The sequence below is a fragment of the Camelus ferus genome, chromosome X, assembly GCF_009834535.1.
Source record: "Camelus ferus isolate YT-003-E chromosome X, BCGSAC_Cfer_1.0, whole genome shotgun sequence".
Taxonomy (NCBI): domain Eukaryota; kingdom Metazoa; phylum Chordata; class Mammalia; order Artiodactyla; family Camelidae; genus Camelus; species Camelus ferus.
The window spans coordinates 29,702,948-29,720,908 of record NC_045732.1 but is presented as its reverse complement, the minus strand read 5'-3'; the positions used below and the strand labels follow the sequence as shown (position 1 = coordinate 29,720,908).

General features: G+C 35.4%; 1 protein-coding gene across 2 annotated transcripts in view; it reads left to right on the top strand.

Annotated features, from left to right (window-relative positions):
* The window catches only part of LOC102523807 (dystrophin), a 647,651-nt gene extending 629,923 nt beyond the window's left edge, over nt 1–17,728 (top strand). Inside the window, exons 39-40 of one of the 2 annotated variants that reach the window (XM_032475797.1) lie at nt 5,678–5,795; nt 17,685–17,728. In XM_032475797.1, the coding sequence (XP_032331688.1) occupies nt 5,678–5,795; nt 17,685–17,689 (123 nt within the window). In that variant the 3' untranslated portion in view covers nt 17,690–17,728. Of the gene's footprint in view, nt 1–5,677; nt 5,796–6,609; nt 6,639–17,684 lie in introns of those variants that run through there. The other variant, XM_032475796.1, reaches the window with a different exon arrangement.
* Nucleotides 17,729–17,961: the final 233 nt, after the last annotated feature.

Genomic DNA, 17,961 nt, shown 5'->3' with positions numbered 1-17,961 from the left:
AATGAACCGGACACAGAAAGCCAAATACTGTAAGATCTTACTTATATGTAGAGTCTAAGAACAGTTGAACTCAGAGAAACAGAGTATTATGATGGTTGTGACGGGCTGTAGGGTAAGGGAAATGGACATATGTCAATCATAGGCTACAGACTTTCAGTTACAAGATGAATAATTTCTAGAGATCTAATGTACAGCATGGTAACTATAGTTAGTAGTAATGTATACTTGAAATTTGCTAAAAGAGTAGATCTTAAGTGTTCTCATCACACACACACACACACACAAGGTAACATTGTGAGCTGATAGATACGTTAACTAGTTTGATCGTAGTGATCATTTCACAATGTATACATATATCAACACATCAAGTTGTAATTTTATATACAATTTCTATTTGTCAAATCTACCCAAATAAAGCTGAAAAAAATTTAGTAAATGGAGCTAAGACACAGAAAAATTGTATGATTTAGATAAAGAAAACTTGAAGACCAGGTGAGCTCCACTTCCTTCAGAAGCCACTCCCTGACCACTAAATTTGGTTAGATATCTCTGCTGCATGCTTTGATAACTCACTGTGCTTCTGCTACCATAATATTCACCTCAGTTTATTATGATTGCTTACTTACTGCCTGTCCTCACTACTAGTTCATTTTCTCCATGAGAATAGTAATTTTTCCTTTTTCACTGCAGTATCCCCTGTGCCTAGGTCAATGACTAACATAACATAAATACTTTAAAATGTTTGCTGAAACTTAAATTGGGCTACAATCTACAAAATATCTGGCCTGTATTCTTCTAAACAATCAATGATAAGAAGTTCAAAGAAAGGCAAAGAACTATTTCAGATTAAAGGAGACTAAAGAGATATGACAAATGCAATGCATTCAGTAAATGAAAGGCAATTAAAGGGATAGTTTTCTTACTATGAGTAAAGGATATAGATTACATTATGGTACTAAAGCCATGTTAAGTTTCCTGAATTAGAAATTGAACTGAGGTTATGTAAAAGAATGCCTTAGTTTTTAAGAAACATAGAAGTATCTAAGAATAAAGGGCATGCTATCTGCAGATTATTCTCAAATGGTTCAGAAAACAAGATATATATATTACATATACAGATATTATATATATATATAAAAATGATAGAATGATGATAAGTGATAAATAAAATGTGGCATCAAGTTAACAATTACTGAATCTGGATAAAGGGTATATGTGAGTTCTTTGACCATTCTTATAAATTTTTTGTAAGTTTTAGATTATCTAAGAGTAAAATGCTTTTTAAAAAAAAATATTCCTTGAATGAAGGAAGGAGAAAAGGATATCCACAGTTAGAAGTTGCTTATGAAGATGTTACCAACAGAGATGCTGATAGAATACTGAAAGAAATAGGGATATTATGCCCAACAGGAAAAAACCCAAGCCACTTTAAAATGTAAATGAGAAGTGAGGAAGTGGAGGACAATAAAGATGACTTTGGATTTGGCCAATTTGGAGAGACAGTCGAATGTAAGAATAGAAGCCAGAATTAAGGTGCTCAGTGAGGCAGTTGGAAGCTAGACAGATGATTAGCATCCTCACAGGTAAATCTCTTTCAGTTACTAGAAAGGCTACAATTTAGGAGCTCCCTGACTTAAATGCTTGTTTTCTTCCATACATAAAGTGGTTATATAGACCCTTTCACCTTGTCAATCTTTAATGTTAATTTTTTTTAAGTTGTAGATAAAAGAGTACAAGGTCTCCGTGTAAGTTTAATTCATGCTTATTTCCTAAAAATGGCAACATCTGAAAACCACCTTTTGTTCTCAGTGTGAAGATTGTTGATTTTTATGGAAAAATACTAAAAATATAACAAGTTTCTGATAAAGGTCTTAGACATATAAATACTAAATATTCAAGTAAACATATAGTTTTCTATTTGAGTATCATTTAGGTAGAATTTCATTTTAATAAATACCAATACAAAGTGTAGTTCTTTCTAAGAGCCTAAAATGACCTACTTATGGTTTGTATGGCTTCATTGTTTAACCACCTTTTTCATAAGATTGCTATTTATAACCATTTCCCTCAACCCTGGGGAGACTTAGTAGGATTAACTACTTCTGATTCACTTTGTATTTGAAGATTATTTTTTCTCCATCTTTGCTCAGCTAGTGGAGTCCATGATGAATTCTCATCTCCAAGGGGTAAGCTGTTTTCAGTAAAGCCCGGTAGCTGGCTTATGACTCCTTAGAAATAGCATTGATTTCTTCCTTCCCTTGTGTTTGTTTCTTCCAGAATGATAGATCCATGATAGACATGCTCTGTTATCATGCTTAGGTACTGTTAAGCATGTAAAGGTTTTAGCGGTGTTCACTTAAGATGTAAGTATCTGGGCTCATACCAGAAAAATAAATAAGCATAATTAGCATTCTACTTGTTTAGCATGACAAATATAGACCACTGAACTTAGAAGAAAGAAATTGACCAGTAGTAGATGACTGGAGGTCATATGAGGATGAAGATTAGAGTAGAAACAGTGTTTTTGAGAGAGTAACATCTGGTATGAGCACCAGATTGGGGGCAGAGAATAGAATTTCGTAGATGGATATTTTAGTAGTGGGTAGTTTGAGTAATGAGTAGATCTAAGTTGTCCTCTCATCTGTGGGTATCTCAGTGGAATAGAGATGAAGGTCATTGTATTTGAGAAGTTACAGAATTATAAAATTAAGTTGTCAAGTCAAAGAAATTATAATAGTAAATAAATAGAATCCACACGAAAGAAAACCAAATGAAAAAATGTTCCTCTTATTGCATGCATGTGTTCTGTTTTTCAGCAAGAATGTCTTTTGGTTACTGTTTATGTAATATCGTAACAAAAAATAATAAATGCCATATTCAGATCCTTCCCTTTATTTCTGAAAAGAAGATCAAAGGAAAAAGTTCCCATTCTGCTTTACTGAGAAACCACCATTTAATTAGTATACTAGTGTCTGATAAATTCCATACACATATACATAATTATTATTGTGCAATTTCTTTTTTGAAATGGATGTTTGTGTGTGTTGAGCAAAAAGTGGGATAAAGTTACCATTTTGTTTTGAAATATCTTAGAAATGCATACTTTTATTGTAGTTTTAACTCTCCTTAGATTTTAAAGGAGGCTGCTTCAAAGGATGTCATTAATAATCTTCTCAGGTGCTTACAAAGCATGTGTCTGTCAGCAGAATTAGAGAATCACCCAACTAGAGAACAGGTTCCACAATACCCTGAGACCTATTTTGTTCATTAGAGAGGAAAATGGCTTGTTTTAAGTTTAAATTGACATGCTTGCTAATTTCAGCAGTAAAAGCTGTTCATTGTGGTCAGGTTTAATTTAGAGCCTGGTCAGGTTCAGATTAAAGTTGATCAAGTTACTTCTACAACATACGTCTTAAATGAACTTTATAAACCTAAAAGAAAGAAAAAAGTATAACCATCATTGAGTAATGTATCCAGAAGTGAGAAGCAAAGAATGGCCTGGTTGTTTGAGGGTGGGTTAATATTAAATCGAAGAAAAACAACGATAAAGATAATCTTTGCTATATAAAAATTTCCAAGTATCAAAACCCACAACTTTTTATTTAAATTGCATAAAACATACCTAATGCATTCATTTACTGCTATATCCATGACACCTGAAACAGTGGCTAGCACTTAATATTTAGAAAATGAAAGAATGAATGAGTAAATGAATGAATTTGCGTACTTTGCTAGCTATGTGTAATTAGAGTGCTTCGTTAAATTTGATGGGAAGATATGACTTTATCTGAGGTTCCTGGGTAAGTCTGTTTTTAAAGATGTCTATTGCATGTATTAAACATTTAAGAGTCAGGGATTCCAAAGTATTTTTCAGCTTACCATGTCACAGACGACCAGAGTCTAATATTCTAACCCTGGAAAACATCTTATTTCATAAAATTTGTCTGCTACTATATGGTTCCTACTTTAAAGTTTCTTCAGTACTCTCCAACTGACTTACGCTACTTACTTCAATAGCTGTCTTTGGCAATTTGTTCCATATTTCAAACACCGTTTTGTGTAAAGAAACCATAAAAGTTAGAAACCTGAAAATTGGATTTTTCTTCTGAGCAATCACAGCTTACAAATGTGGAAAATTTGTTAAAAGTTAGCCCCTCCAGTTTTTCAATACAGAGAGGGGAAAATACACAAAATAAATGTGTATAATAAGTGTTTGGATAAGTTCTTCCCATTATTTTTATACTACTAAAAGCAACTGAGCTTATAAGACCTACCCCCCTACCTCTTCACCAAAGAATCACTACAGAATGATGAAAATTTGGCCTTTCCAAAAACAAAAGTTATTAGAAAACCAGCAGCAGTTAAAAGGCATAGTATATAACTAAGTTTCATAAACACTGCCATCTGCCACATTTCACCTCTCACTTTCTTTTGCCTCATGTGGTGGTAGAAAGAACATCGGATTTAAAACCGTAAAGACTGATGGCTTAGTTATTAGTATGGTTTTTAGGAGAATAAAAATAGGAAAACGTGCAAAACATCTGTCACATAAGTAGTTATAAATTAATAACAAGCATTCATTATACCTTCCAAAATTAAAATAAAATGTACAAGAACAGAAGAGATACCGAAGTTTTCCCAAACTTCTTTGTAAACATCTCTGGGATTTTGGCCCTTTAGTGTAGAGAGAGTGGATGCCAGAGACAATAGATGGACACTTGAGGGAGGGAGGAATTTCCTAAGAGTAACATTGCTACCTATCATCTAATATTATTTATATATATATAGACAGACTTCATTCTATTTGGTACTTTTATCTAAAGCAGTATTAAAGTCAGTTATAATCAAAATATAAATACTAACTTCTAGTCTGATACTTTCCAAACTTGCCTGATCATAAGATTGAAGTAGAGAATTCATTAAAAATGCAGATTCCAGTCTCCTCCTTCCTACTAATTCATTCATTCTGGGATGAGGCAAAGGAATCAGGTGATTTTTACCAGAGTCAAATTTGAGGAAAGACTAGTTTAGCTCATCTATATCATCTTCTCATTTTATTGGTGAGGAGTTTCAGGCAAAAAGAAGTTAAATAAGTTATATCTCTTAAATCACTTCTCTGCTTTTTCTGTTCCTAAAACATACACCTTAAGTGGGGGAGGGTATAGCTCAGTGGTAGAGTGAGTGCTTAACGTGCATGGGGTCCTGGGTTCAATACCCAGTACCTCCATTAAAAAAAAAAAACCTAATTACCTTCGTCTCCCAAAAAACTACACCTTAATTTTGACACTGCAAAGAATGAGATTACAGGTATAAATAGCTATTTTTCTTTTAAATACATTGTCGTAATTCACAATTACATTTCTTATTCGTGACACTCATATATAGGTTTAAGTAAGCCCAGATACTGTGAATTGACTCCCTCTAAGCTCTTAAATAGTGAAACAAATCTGTAATCAAGATTTCCACTTGAAATATTTTTGATATGTAAAAATGAAACACATTTCCTCTTTAAATTGTTCTCTATAAAGATTTACACATTAGAGATTTATATCGAGTAGCATCTTTTTTGTTCTTAAAAGTGCTTTAGTTGGTTTGAAAATTACACTTTACTTTGTAATCCGTAAAAGGAATGCACATTGCTGGAGAACGTCATATTAAGTTACATTTGTTCCTTCAGGCAGCACTACAAGATTTGGAACAGAGGCGCCCCCAGTTGGAAGAACTCATTACTGCTGCCCAGAATTTGAAAAACAAGACCAGCAATCAAGAGGCTAGAACAATCATTACTGATCGAAGTAAGTCTTTTTTAACGGGTATGTGAAAGTTAAGGAAAGACGTATGAAAAGTTTCAATAATGACTTAAGTTCATATTCCTCTATCACTTTTATAAAAATAGTGCTGAATAGCTGTATAACTATTACAACTAAGATTTTCAGTTCATAATGTTGTCTTTCAATAATTCTGTGGAATAGAAAAAAATACGATCTTCGTCAATCCATGCTTACATAGATGCAAAGCACGGAGTGATGGGTGTAGTGAGCATGGGTCGGGCAGAACAGTTGCTTCTCAGTTGTCATTTTACTGGGCTAGTATCCACGGAGATGCCAATCTCTCCCTCACATCCTTGGTTGTTGGTCCAAGGAGGCAGTGGCTTCCTGAACCACTTTTCATCCCTGTCTGCGGTGGTGCTTTCAGATCTAGATGTCTCTCTGCTACTTGGATACCCTCATTGTGTAATATCAGAGATCACAGTTCCATTCCTCATGCTCTACAGGCATGAAGTTTGGGAGGCTGTTTAAGGCCCATCTGCCTAGACATCGCATGTACACTTTTCTTCTCACGCAGAGTGATTCAGAGTGGCTGTGCGTGGGGTCAGGAAGAGGGATAGAGGCAAGAGTAGGGGAAACTGCTCTCCATCCTGTTTTTATCAGAGACTCACCTCAGACATGAGGCCCAGGTCAGCTCTGCTATCAGATTCCCTTAGCCCTCCCTGGGTTTCCTCCCTTTCCTCCAGGGACACATGTCAACGTTGAATATCTTTTCTAATGTAGGAGTAGGGAAAACCTTTGTTTAATCTTTTTCCTTTCCAAATCTTTTGTCTTATACCAGGCCTAAGCTTTTGAAACTTAAAAACCAAGAATCTATGTCTTCATAATATATATTCTGTTATGACTTTACTTCCCGAAGGAAGTGGAGGCAGTATGTTGGGGGAGGGGAAAGAGTAACCAGAATAAAAGGTCCATATTTGAAAAATGTTAATAGTCTTAGGTAAGTATTTAGTGATAATAACTATTATTTTTTAAGTACCTCCTAAGTATCAGGCAGTATGCATTGTGTGTGGTATGTGTGTGTGTATAAAATCTTTACAAATTTCTGCTAAATTTCATAATCTGCATTTTATAGATGAGGAAACAGTTTCTGAGAATGGTTATTCAAATTGCTCAAGCTTACAAAACAAGCAAAGAACAGAGCTTAGAATTTGTAAATGTCTCTTTCTGGCATGAAAGTCTATGTTCCTTTTAGTATGTCTACCACTTCCCATCTTGGTTTGTTATTTTTGTTAATGACCTTAATCACAAGGTCTAGGACTAAATACTTTCTCAGTCTGCAATTATGGATGTTTTGATTCACTTCCTAAAGACATTTCCTCTTTCTCTTGTAGTGATTATTAATCAAAATAGGGTCTTCCTGATTTTGAATTTTTAACTCTTTAATGTTGCTCAATGTTGTTGGATATATGCTAATGTATTAGTTAGGTAACACTAGCCACCAGGTAAGCTACCAAATCTTGCTGGTTTACCACAGTAGAAGTTTACTTTTTGTTCTGGTGTAGTCCAAAGTAAGCCGCCCTCCAATGAAATCATTCAGGGACCCAAGCCCTTTCCAACTTTTGTGTCCGGAACTTCAAAGTCTTATGCATTTAATAGGCAGAAGAGAAATGAATATTGATCATTGGAATTGATTGTGAGCCAGTCTTGCAAGTGGTACACATTAATTCTGTTGATAATTTGTTGGCTAGAACTTGTCACATGGCCACACTTAACTGCAAGGGAAGCTGGAAAATACTGTCCAACCTTGAGCCCAGGATGAAGAGGAACTAATTTAGTGGGAAACTAGTTACTCTCTTCTACAGGTAATTTGGACAAGAAGAATGCTCTTAAGTTCTATAGTTCTGTGTAACTTATAGGATGTCATTTCTCTAACCAACAAGACAAGAGCAAATTTGCCTTGTAATGACCAACACAGATAGCTGTCCAATTGATATAGTAGAGTATTCCTCCCTCAAACTGGAGCCATGAGGCTTCCCCACAAGATAGAAACACACAGGCCCAAAAGAGTAATCAAAGCAAGTGATTTACTCAGTACCAGACTGAGTTCCCACTACACAGTTAAGTGATCTGTTTCTTGAGTGAGAAATATGGAAATTTGGCAAGGATGTTTATGTAAATCTGAGTATACTGCACAGAAAGTCATTCATTATTTTACTAATGAAAAATAACTTCTTTTTTTCCCCTAAGAGGAAAATAACACTAATTTATTTTATGGTATCCATGCAACTTTGTCTAAACATTTTCCATTATCCCTTGCAATCTTTTTTTGATACTGTATTGACTTTGTTTTAGATTAAAATTGAGTGACCAGAGGGCAGATTTGTCTCTCTCTGCTAATATCCAGTGATTTAAAAAGTTCTGTTTTTCTGAGCTTTTGTCTTTTAGGAATGAATACCTTTAAGAATGTTTGCAGCATAGTGGAAAGAGTCCAATGCAAATGGTCCAAAAAAGCATTTTCTTAAAAGCAAGTGTCTGTTGAGACATGTCATGTTGTTCATTAAGAGCCTAAGTCAGAATCTTAGTTCTAAATATGCCTGGAGCATCTAATGCTGCTACCAGGATAATTCTGACAAGATACGTTTATCTAAACAATGTCATTTGCAGCTCTGCTATACTTCAGTCTATCTCTTCATTTGAAATCTATAAAATGGGATGAAAATTCAATACTCATAAAGTTTCACTCGTATTCAACATAGAATTTTTCTTAGTATAGATTTGGTTTTCAGGGAATGCGTAGAAATAAAATACTTGCTCGTAAAATTGTTTTTTCTTATTTGAACATTTCAGTATTACTTTTTCATTGCCCTGAAATTTCCAGAAATACTTAAAAAGGAATCAGCTAAATAAAGAAAAAATATTCAATAAGTATATAATACTATATTGAAACATAGTATTTCCTTCCTTGGTAAATCCCAGTTCATAACTTTGAACATTTGGGGAAATCTATACATAGTTATTAAATTTGTCAAGAGAAAAGTCCAGTAAAAAGCAATTCTTCTCTACAAGTAATATCCATGGTAAAATCTCAAGTAATTGGGTCTGCAAAATACCAACCATGTTTCACTGTATAAAACTATCTCCGTGGTATCTGTTGTTTTAAGGTGATTATATTTATGGAAATCATGTAATAATCTAGGTGAGAGAATAAATTTCATTCTAAGAGCTTTCAAGTGAAAAATTCTTGTTGTTTCTGGTGGTCAAACTGTTCATTTTCCTTCAGTGCTTTGGTTGCTGAATGTGTCTACCAATCCTGGTCATTTTTTTTCCACAAAAGAGACTGGAAACCGATAAGAAGAATCTCAGATTGCTTACTTGGAGGTTTCTGAATTATGCAAAACTCATGTTCATGTCCATTAGTATTGCGAAGCTTAGGACGGTGATACCTCTCATAGCAGCAAGGAGGATATGGAAAGAGAGAACTGCTCTCTCTTATTGCTCTGTTTATTCCACAACTAATATTGGTGAACATGGCTCACCTGACATTTGTATTTGAGAGCCTTGCTTCTGTAGCTTCTTCCTCAGTAACTCCCATCATTACCATTTTAAAGATCTGTGTCAATGGCGCTTCCATGTTTGAAGGACAAACTGCCTGGGCTGGCTTACTACCTTTGTGACTCTGAACAACCAACTAATCTCAGTAAACTATCTGATCTCAGTTTCCTCCTTTATAAAGTAAGATTACTTGTATATACCTCAAGATACAGGTTGGGAGAATTAAATGAGATGATGCATGAAGAGCACTTAGATCTGAGCCATAATAAGAGCTCAGTGAATGTTATCTCTTGTTATTTTAATTAGAATCAAATTGAGTTGTTTGAATGCTTAGTGCAAAAGCATTTAAAGCATTCAGTAAGCTATTTGGTAACTCTGGTTCTTCCACTAATAAAAAGAAAAAAAAAGAAAAAAATTGAGAGCTTTTCAAAAGATCAAAAGGAAAAAGATAGAATTGGATATATAAATAGAATTAAATAAATATTTGGAAAAGCCTTTATGTGAGTAATACTACAAAAAGCAAGGCAATTGATATAAGCTACTTCATTTTCAATATTTACTCTAACCTTAGGAGGTGGATATTATTATAGAGACAGAAACTGAAGCTCAGAGAGCTTAAGTAACATACCTCAGGTCCTAGTAAGATGTGAAGTGAGGGACTGGGATTTAAACTGATGTCTGTATTCTAAAGCCTGAGGCACATGAAATGGTAAGGGCTTGTTAGTCAAAAAGTAGAAAGATATATTTATTTGAGAACTTAAAATATTAGGAGTAAGTTCAATTTACTATAATCTGGATATAATATTTGGTTGTTCCCGTTTATACTGTTGTCTTCTATGCATTTGCATGTCTAATTATAGGATTGTCTCCTGCATGTGTTGTAAATGTACAGCATAGTGGATTTCAATAAGCTACTAGCTGCTCAACCTTGACCAAGTGGATTCACTTCTCATGGTTCCCTTATCTGTCATATGGGGTTAATAATAATACTGAAGCTGGTAGGGTGATTATAAAGATAAAATTACATGATGTTCCTAAAGTGGAGACCTGGCACATACTACAGGCTCATTAAATGGTAGATAACTATCATGGTGAGATGGATTTGATACAGAGGAGCTGGAGCTGGGAGAATAGGAAGGGGGAATAATATATGGCCTTATATTAGCTAAACCAGGTGAGAAACTTCTAAAACAAAACACCAAGTCTTAAGAGAAAGTTGTTCCTTTTAAAATTATTTTTTCGGCTGAGACTTTCTCAAACCAGTCCAGAATTCTTTGACAAATTTGGTGACATCATATAAATTTTAAGAATATAAATTCATATTGTATTGCTTAAAGAACTGATATGCAGGGCTGTAAAAAGGAGAATGCTCTGCTGTATGAGAATAAAAATACTCTCACAAGATTTTTGAATTAACTGACAGTTTTATAGCCGCTTTGTCAACCCATCATTCATTGCTGCAACCAAATGTATGAAATCCTTCATAGTGAAAGAAAAAGACTTTGTTGTTCTTCACATTTTTATGAAATCTCTATTGCTAATGAAATGCCAGCCAATATCTTCCTCTCAGGTATTGTCTATTAGAGAGTTGCTTATTTTAGAAGTGGAGTCAACCATATAAATTTCCTTCTTTTGACATCTAGCACCTGCTGTCAACCTGTTATAACTACAGGCAGCTCTCAAAATTTACATCCACCAGGATGCCACTGGCAACCAGAATTCAGTAAATATTTGAATGCTTATTCTTCGCTAGTTAATATCAGAGGTGATGGAGAAGATACAGGGACAAATGATTCAGCCTTTGTCTTAAAAGAGCTCACAATTGAATGTGATATTTGGACAAATATATCCAGGCAAGGCTGTCTAGGGTAAGTAAGTATTTCAGTAGAGAAGTATTACAAAATGTTGAGAGACAGCACAACAGAGGGGAGATTGGGTCTGAATGAGGGGTCCTAGAATGCTTCCAGGAAGTTAAATTTTGGTCTAAAAATCCTAAATTTGATTAGGATTTTGAAAACCAGATAGAGGCTGGAGAGCGAAGAGTATTTCAGAAAAGGATGACAGGAGAATACATAATTAGACTTAGGTTAGCAATGGTGTGACGGATGAATTTGTAGGAGTGTGTGCGCGTGTGCATGCGTAAGTTTTGGAGGATAAGGGAATAAATGGAGTCAGTGAGACCAGTTAGGAGCCAAGAGAGGCCAACATAGAGCAGTGACAGTGGAGTGGAAAAAAAAATTGAATTAAGATATGCAGTGGAGCTAGCATATAGGATATGGACATTGATTGGATGTGTAGAATTGAAGACCTAAGAGAGTGCTTGCCTCATAAGATTCTGAGATTCAGTACTTTGGAAGATGGTAATATAACCAGAGACAAACTCAGGAAAAGGAGTTGATTATGGGTGATAATGTAATGTGCTTAAGAGACAGCTGATGGCCAGAATAAGTAATGGTTGAAAATACAAGAAGAGAGGTCAGGAGTGAAGTTACTTCTACACAGATTTGGAAGTTACCGGGAGTGGATAAGCTTGCACAGAGACAGGGTACCAGGTGAGAAGAAAAGCGGACCTAAGGAATAACCTGGAACTTGGCTTACATTTCTTAAATGTGGCAAGAGTTAGCACCACCCCTCGCAGTGGTAACTTGCAATATAGGTGCATTTAGACAAACACACACAGAAGACTGAGTTTATAGGTTTTGCACTGTATTTTGTTTTCTGTATCTTCTGCTGTCTAATAGCATAAGTTTTGGTATAGTGGACCTTGGTGTTATACCAAGGGTTAAACAAAATATCACTTTCTCAATCCTACTTCAAAAACAAGAGTTTTACTGCATACTACATGTACATATATTATTAGTATTAATCTTTTCTTCCATTGTTATTTACTAGGAGTAGCGAGTTTTTTTAGTCAGCATGCTCCAGAGAGAGATGCAAACATATTTTTTAATATATATATTTATATTTATTTAAATACACACACACACAAAGAGAAAAAGAAAGAGAGATTTTAAGAAATTAGCTCACACCAGTGTGGGAACTGGGAAGTCTGAAATCTTCAGGGCAGTCAACCAGGATGGATACTTAGAGAAGAAATGATTATACATTCTTGAGTCTGAAGGCCTCTGGAGGCAGAATTATTTCCTTCTCTGGGTACCTCAGTGTTTTCTCTTAAGGACTTCCAGCTAATTAGATGAGGCCCTCCCACATTATGGAGGCTAATCTGGTTTACTTAAAGTCTACAGATTTAAATGTTAATCACATCTAAAAAGTACCTTTACAGAAACCTCTAGGCTGATACTTAAACAAAGAACTGAGCATCAGTCTCTAGCCAAGCTGACACATAAAATTAACCATTACAGTGAAGTTCACAGTCCCATGTGTTTCTTCATATGCATATGTCATGATTCCTTTAAGTTTCATTAGTATCCAGTTAGTAGGGTACCTGGAAATATACATTAAATAACAGACATGACCTTTAACATCTTAATGAATTTCATAGCTCTATTAGAATAATTGTAACTATACATTTAAAAATTTTACCTATAAAAAGTATATATTTTTCATAGAATTTTACTTATGTTGTGTTAAACTTAGCATCTGTCATGAAATAATTTAGTATATCTCATTTTTTAATTTTATAAGAGGATTAATATCAAAATATATTTGAATAGGATTTAAAATACAAATTAGTCACTGTGACTATATTTAATTATTAATCTTTCTTATGAGTGTGTAATCAGAAAAAATAAATATATTTTAATTTAAGTGATGTAGCTACAATTATGAACATAAATAGCATTTTTTACTAACTGCTTAATTTTTCATCATGTTTCTTTCTACAGGGAAAGATTTGAATTAGCAAATGTTTTATTCACCCACTTCAAAAACTAAACATAATGAACATAACTATTAAATAAACAAATTAATGAAAACGATTTTTTTTCTTTTTTGGTATGATAGAATAAAAATGGTGATGAATAAATATAAAAAATCTCTCACTCAGACAAAGTAAGCTGATAAGACAAATACAAAACAGAAAGAGATGTGTTCACAGGGGAAATTCCACATTGTCAGAGGCTAGTATTTTTATCTTCTGGCCTAATGAGGCATTGCAACTAAAGTCCCAAATTTCTGTTATATTTTGGTACCTCTGAGCATAAGGAGGAATATTACTCCCTGGTGATACCATGCAGTTTAGATGAAGCTAAGCTAAAGGTTAGATATGTACCATGGACTGCTCCTAAAAGATTCTCTCAGCTTTCCTCAAGTGTTGAAATAGTGCAGGGATTACTTGGGCCCTACCATTTCTTTCTTTACCAAACATCCCCATTAATGATTTAAAGCAAACTAACAAAATATTTGCCACTAGTTTTTATTCTGTTGTATCTACCTTAAAGGAAGTATTTATAAAGTAAGCAGAATTAATGGATTGTGGCCTTTCTACATACAAAGGACAGAGCTGGGCTCATTCTACTTCAGTCAGTAAAAGGAGTCTGTAGTTACACTGATGCAAATATATCACCCCAAAACTTAATACCGTAAAACAGCAGCAATCATTTATTATCTCTCAGAGGTTCTCTAGATCAGGAAGTCACGAGTGACTTGGTTGAATGGTTCTGTCTTGGGATTTCTCATGAGGTCGCAGATAGTAGTCAGCTGGGGCTACGGTCATGTGAAAGCTCGCCTGGGGCTGGAAGATGCATTCCTAAGGTGGCTCACTCATATCGTTTGTGAGGTGGTGCTGTCAGGTTGATTCCTCTCTACTGAGCTTCTCCATGGGACTGCTTCAGTGTCCCTGTGACTTTGTGGCTGGGTTCCCCCAGAATTAGTCAACCATGAGTAAAAGGCAGAGACTATAATGCCTTTTTTCACTCAGCCTCAGCATTCATACTATTACTTCTTCGGCAAATTATTTGTCACATGGGTCAGCCCTGATACAGAGAGATGGAGGAAGAAGAGACTCCAAAAGTCATAGATACCAGGAGGCTAGGATCATTGGGGACCCCTTTGGAGCTGACTACCACAGGATTTTTCATGCCGTAAAATGAAAGTTTTCTGAAAGATGATCCCGTGTTGCTTTGACTATCTGTCAAATACCCCAGCAAAAGTCAGTGTTGCTCTGCTCCTGAAAATGGCAGACCGTTTCCCCTGAAAAGGGCAGACTGGTGTGTGCCCTTTATCCTGCGTGTGCACACTGAAAGGAAAAAGAACCCACCAAGATTTTTTTTTTTATAGCTGCTGGAGTTGTTGATAATTCTCTCAGGTCCACTCAGCCTGGCTCCACATGGAGAATATGGGTTTTGGAAAGAAAGCTGTTTGAGGTTTGGAGGCCTACCAGAAGGACCTAGGCAGCTAGTAGTTGGTTATGGGATAATGATAACAGTGATGATTATTACTTTTATGTTTGTGAAACAAAAACATAGGAATGTCTTTTCTCAATTTCATTCTAAGAGTAATGTGGTGCTGAAAGCAATGAATGTAAGATGAGAAGATGTGGTTTAAGTTCTGGCTCTGCCCTTTAATGACAGTAGGACCCTTGGCAAATTATTTACTCTCTCTGACTCTCTCTCTCTGTTTTGTTTTTTTGTTTTTGTTTTTGTTTTTGTTTTTTGGGGTTTTTTTTTGTCTGTAAAATTGGGCTCTGATGCCTTCTATACCAGATTCCTATTAGGATTAAATAGAATGACATCAGGAAAAGCCCTTTTCTATTGGCAAATCACTATACAAATATCAGGGTCTTAGTCATCTTGGGCTGCTGTGATAAAATACTACAGACTGGGTGGATTAAATAATAGACATTTGTTTCTCACAGTTCTGGAGGTTGGGAAGTCCAAGATCAAGGTGCCAGAAGATTCGGTTCCTGGTGCGAGCCCCTTCCTAGCTTACAGAAGGCCAATTCTCAGAGAGCAAAAAGCTCTGTTCTCTCCTTCTTCTTATAAGGAGACTTAATCCCATCATGGGGATCCATCCTCATGACCTCACCTAAACTTAATTACTTCCCAAAGGCCTCATCCCTAAATATCATCACATGGGAGATTAGGGCTTCAACGTATGAATTTAGGGGAACACAAACATTCAGTCCGTAACAATCAGCTACCTTCATCATTGAGAGTTCTACTAGGTCTTCTAGGTGTCAACAATGACAGAGCCCCACTATAAGGGCAAGAGTTTTTCCACATCTAGAAAATGGGTACATGAAGATTGGGAATCGTTCTTCTGTTTCTACACAATATTTAGTACTTGCTTAAGAAATCTTCATTCACTGAGAGTGTTGATTATCTTAAATTCCAGTCTAGGGCCTTGGAGAAAAATAATATTCACTAATAAGATAAAGCAAAAATATTTATGCATAACATTCTATTTTTAGAATTTCCAGCTACTGCCTAGTCTACTTTGTTACCATCTGTTAGTAGTCTATCTCTGGGTCACAGGAGTGACTCTGTTGAGAGTCCCCTACGAAGTCTATAGAGCAGTGATAGAAACAGTCAGCCTGATCATTGGAATCAGATCTTTCTCTTTAATACAGGAGCCACAGACCGCTGCCTTGAGCAACAGTTGGCTTTCAGGAAAAAAAAAAAATTGGTGGAGGGAAGGAAAGGCAGAGAGTCATATGCCAGCCTAATTTCACTTATCAGAAAAATGTGTGCTAAACAACAGAAAGTTTGAAAAGATAAAATTGGGTCTCAAATGCACAGAATAAGAATGAGTGGAAAGCACCTTTCTCTATAATTAAACAGAAAATTATGCCATGAATTGATAAAATCCAGTCAACCTGAAAATGTGAACATCAAGTGTAATTGTGCAGAAAGATAAGGTAATATGAACAACATAGGAATATATAGGCTCGTGTTGGCCTTTTGAAACAATTGCACTTTACCAGCTCCTCCCTAAGGATTTGCTTTAGTTTTATCCATTGTAGGGACCACTAAAAGGGGAAGGCACAATCCTGTTGGACTATAAAATGGGAGAATGCTCTTAACTATTACTAGTACTTGTAAATTGCTCAGAGTTTTAGAACATCAGGTTATGTACCCTTCAATGTTGGGCACCATGCCAGACATACTTTGTGGCACATAGTAATAAGTCGAATGGGATTAATTTTTTTCTTAGCATCTGGCAGGTACCCAAAATGCCCAGGTTTCCCTCTCAGTGGCTAGGCGTTTTGGTAACTGAAAACACATCCCAGAGAACTCCAGAACATGTGAAACATTTCAGACAGTTTAGAGCTATTAAAATTTTTACTTGTTTATTTGGCAAAGTCAGATTCTACTCAAATTCTAAAATATCTCCTCTTACAAATAAAAATAACATTAGAGATCTGTGTTATGTTTTACATGTATTGAACTGAGAACTCTCTAATACATCTAGGAGTTGATTTAATTTCCAAAACATCACCTAAAGTTGATACAGTTATTCCTCAGTATCCACAGGGGATTGGTTCCAGGAGGCCCTTTGGCTACCCAAATCTGCAGATGCTCAAGTCCCTTATATAAAATGGTGAAGCACAATAAACACAGTCAGCCCTGTATCTGAGGGTTTTGCATCCACGGATATGGATGACCAACTGTATCGTCTTCATTAGATGAATGCAGAAACCAGGGATCATAGTTATTAATACCTTGCTCAAGGTCACATAGCAGATGGTATGGCAGGGATTTAACTTAAGTCTTCTGATTCTACAAAGGATGTTAGATGGATGTTCTTTCCCTGAACCTATGCTGAAGGGAGGCAACATTTGAGATTCAGTTATTGAAAGTTTACAAATAAATATATGTGTAAAATAAATAAATGTATACATATATGCACAGGTTTATATATATAACTATATTATATATTCATGTATGTATATATTCATATTAAATCTTATATGTACTACTGACATATATTTATATAGATTATTTATTAACTTGTGATAGTTTATTTCAATTAAGTTAAAATATATCAGGCGTTTACTGAATCATGAGAGCTAAAGATCCTTAGAAGGATTCATTCTTAAAGTCACCTTTAAGCCATCTTAGAAAGCTAGGTAGCCAACATATATTAGGAAAAAAAACCTTTCCACCAGGAGACTCTGTTCTATTTCACTGACAGTTTAGACAGAGATGGTCAGGTGGCAGGAGCGAGTCTATTTCTCCTGTTGCCGTATTTGTAAGTTACTAAATGGCAGCGGTTAGGAATTCCAAGAATTGTTCTGTCTCTCTGAGGACAGTCTCTCCCTAGTAGGTTTTATCTCCCTGACCAAACTGTGAGCTTCAAAGTGTGACTCCTTTATATTTGAATTCGTGTAATTCTAGCATTTTATTCTGAAAATAACAAGCATGCCATAAATACGGACTGATTGAATGAACTGTCTCACAGGGTAGCTGGCACATAGTGCAAAGCTACAAGCTGCCATCATCATCTCTGACCAGGACTCACCATTAGAAAGAATTAGCCTGAGGAGATTAATAAAATTCCCTGCTTAAAAAGCAAACAAAAAACAAACAAAACCCACAAGCAAACACATCCAGACTTTGGAATGGTGAGTGATTTTTTTTTTTCTATCTTAAGAGATTGAGAGTCTTTTTAGTACAATCTCTTATAAACAGAAAAGATTTTAAAAGCGTCTTGGTCTGTTTCCAGTTCACATACCTCT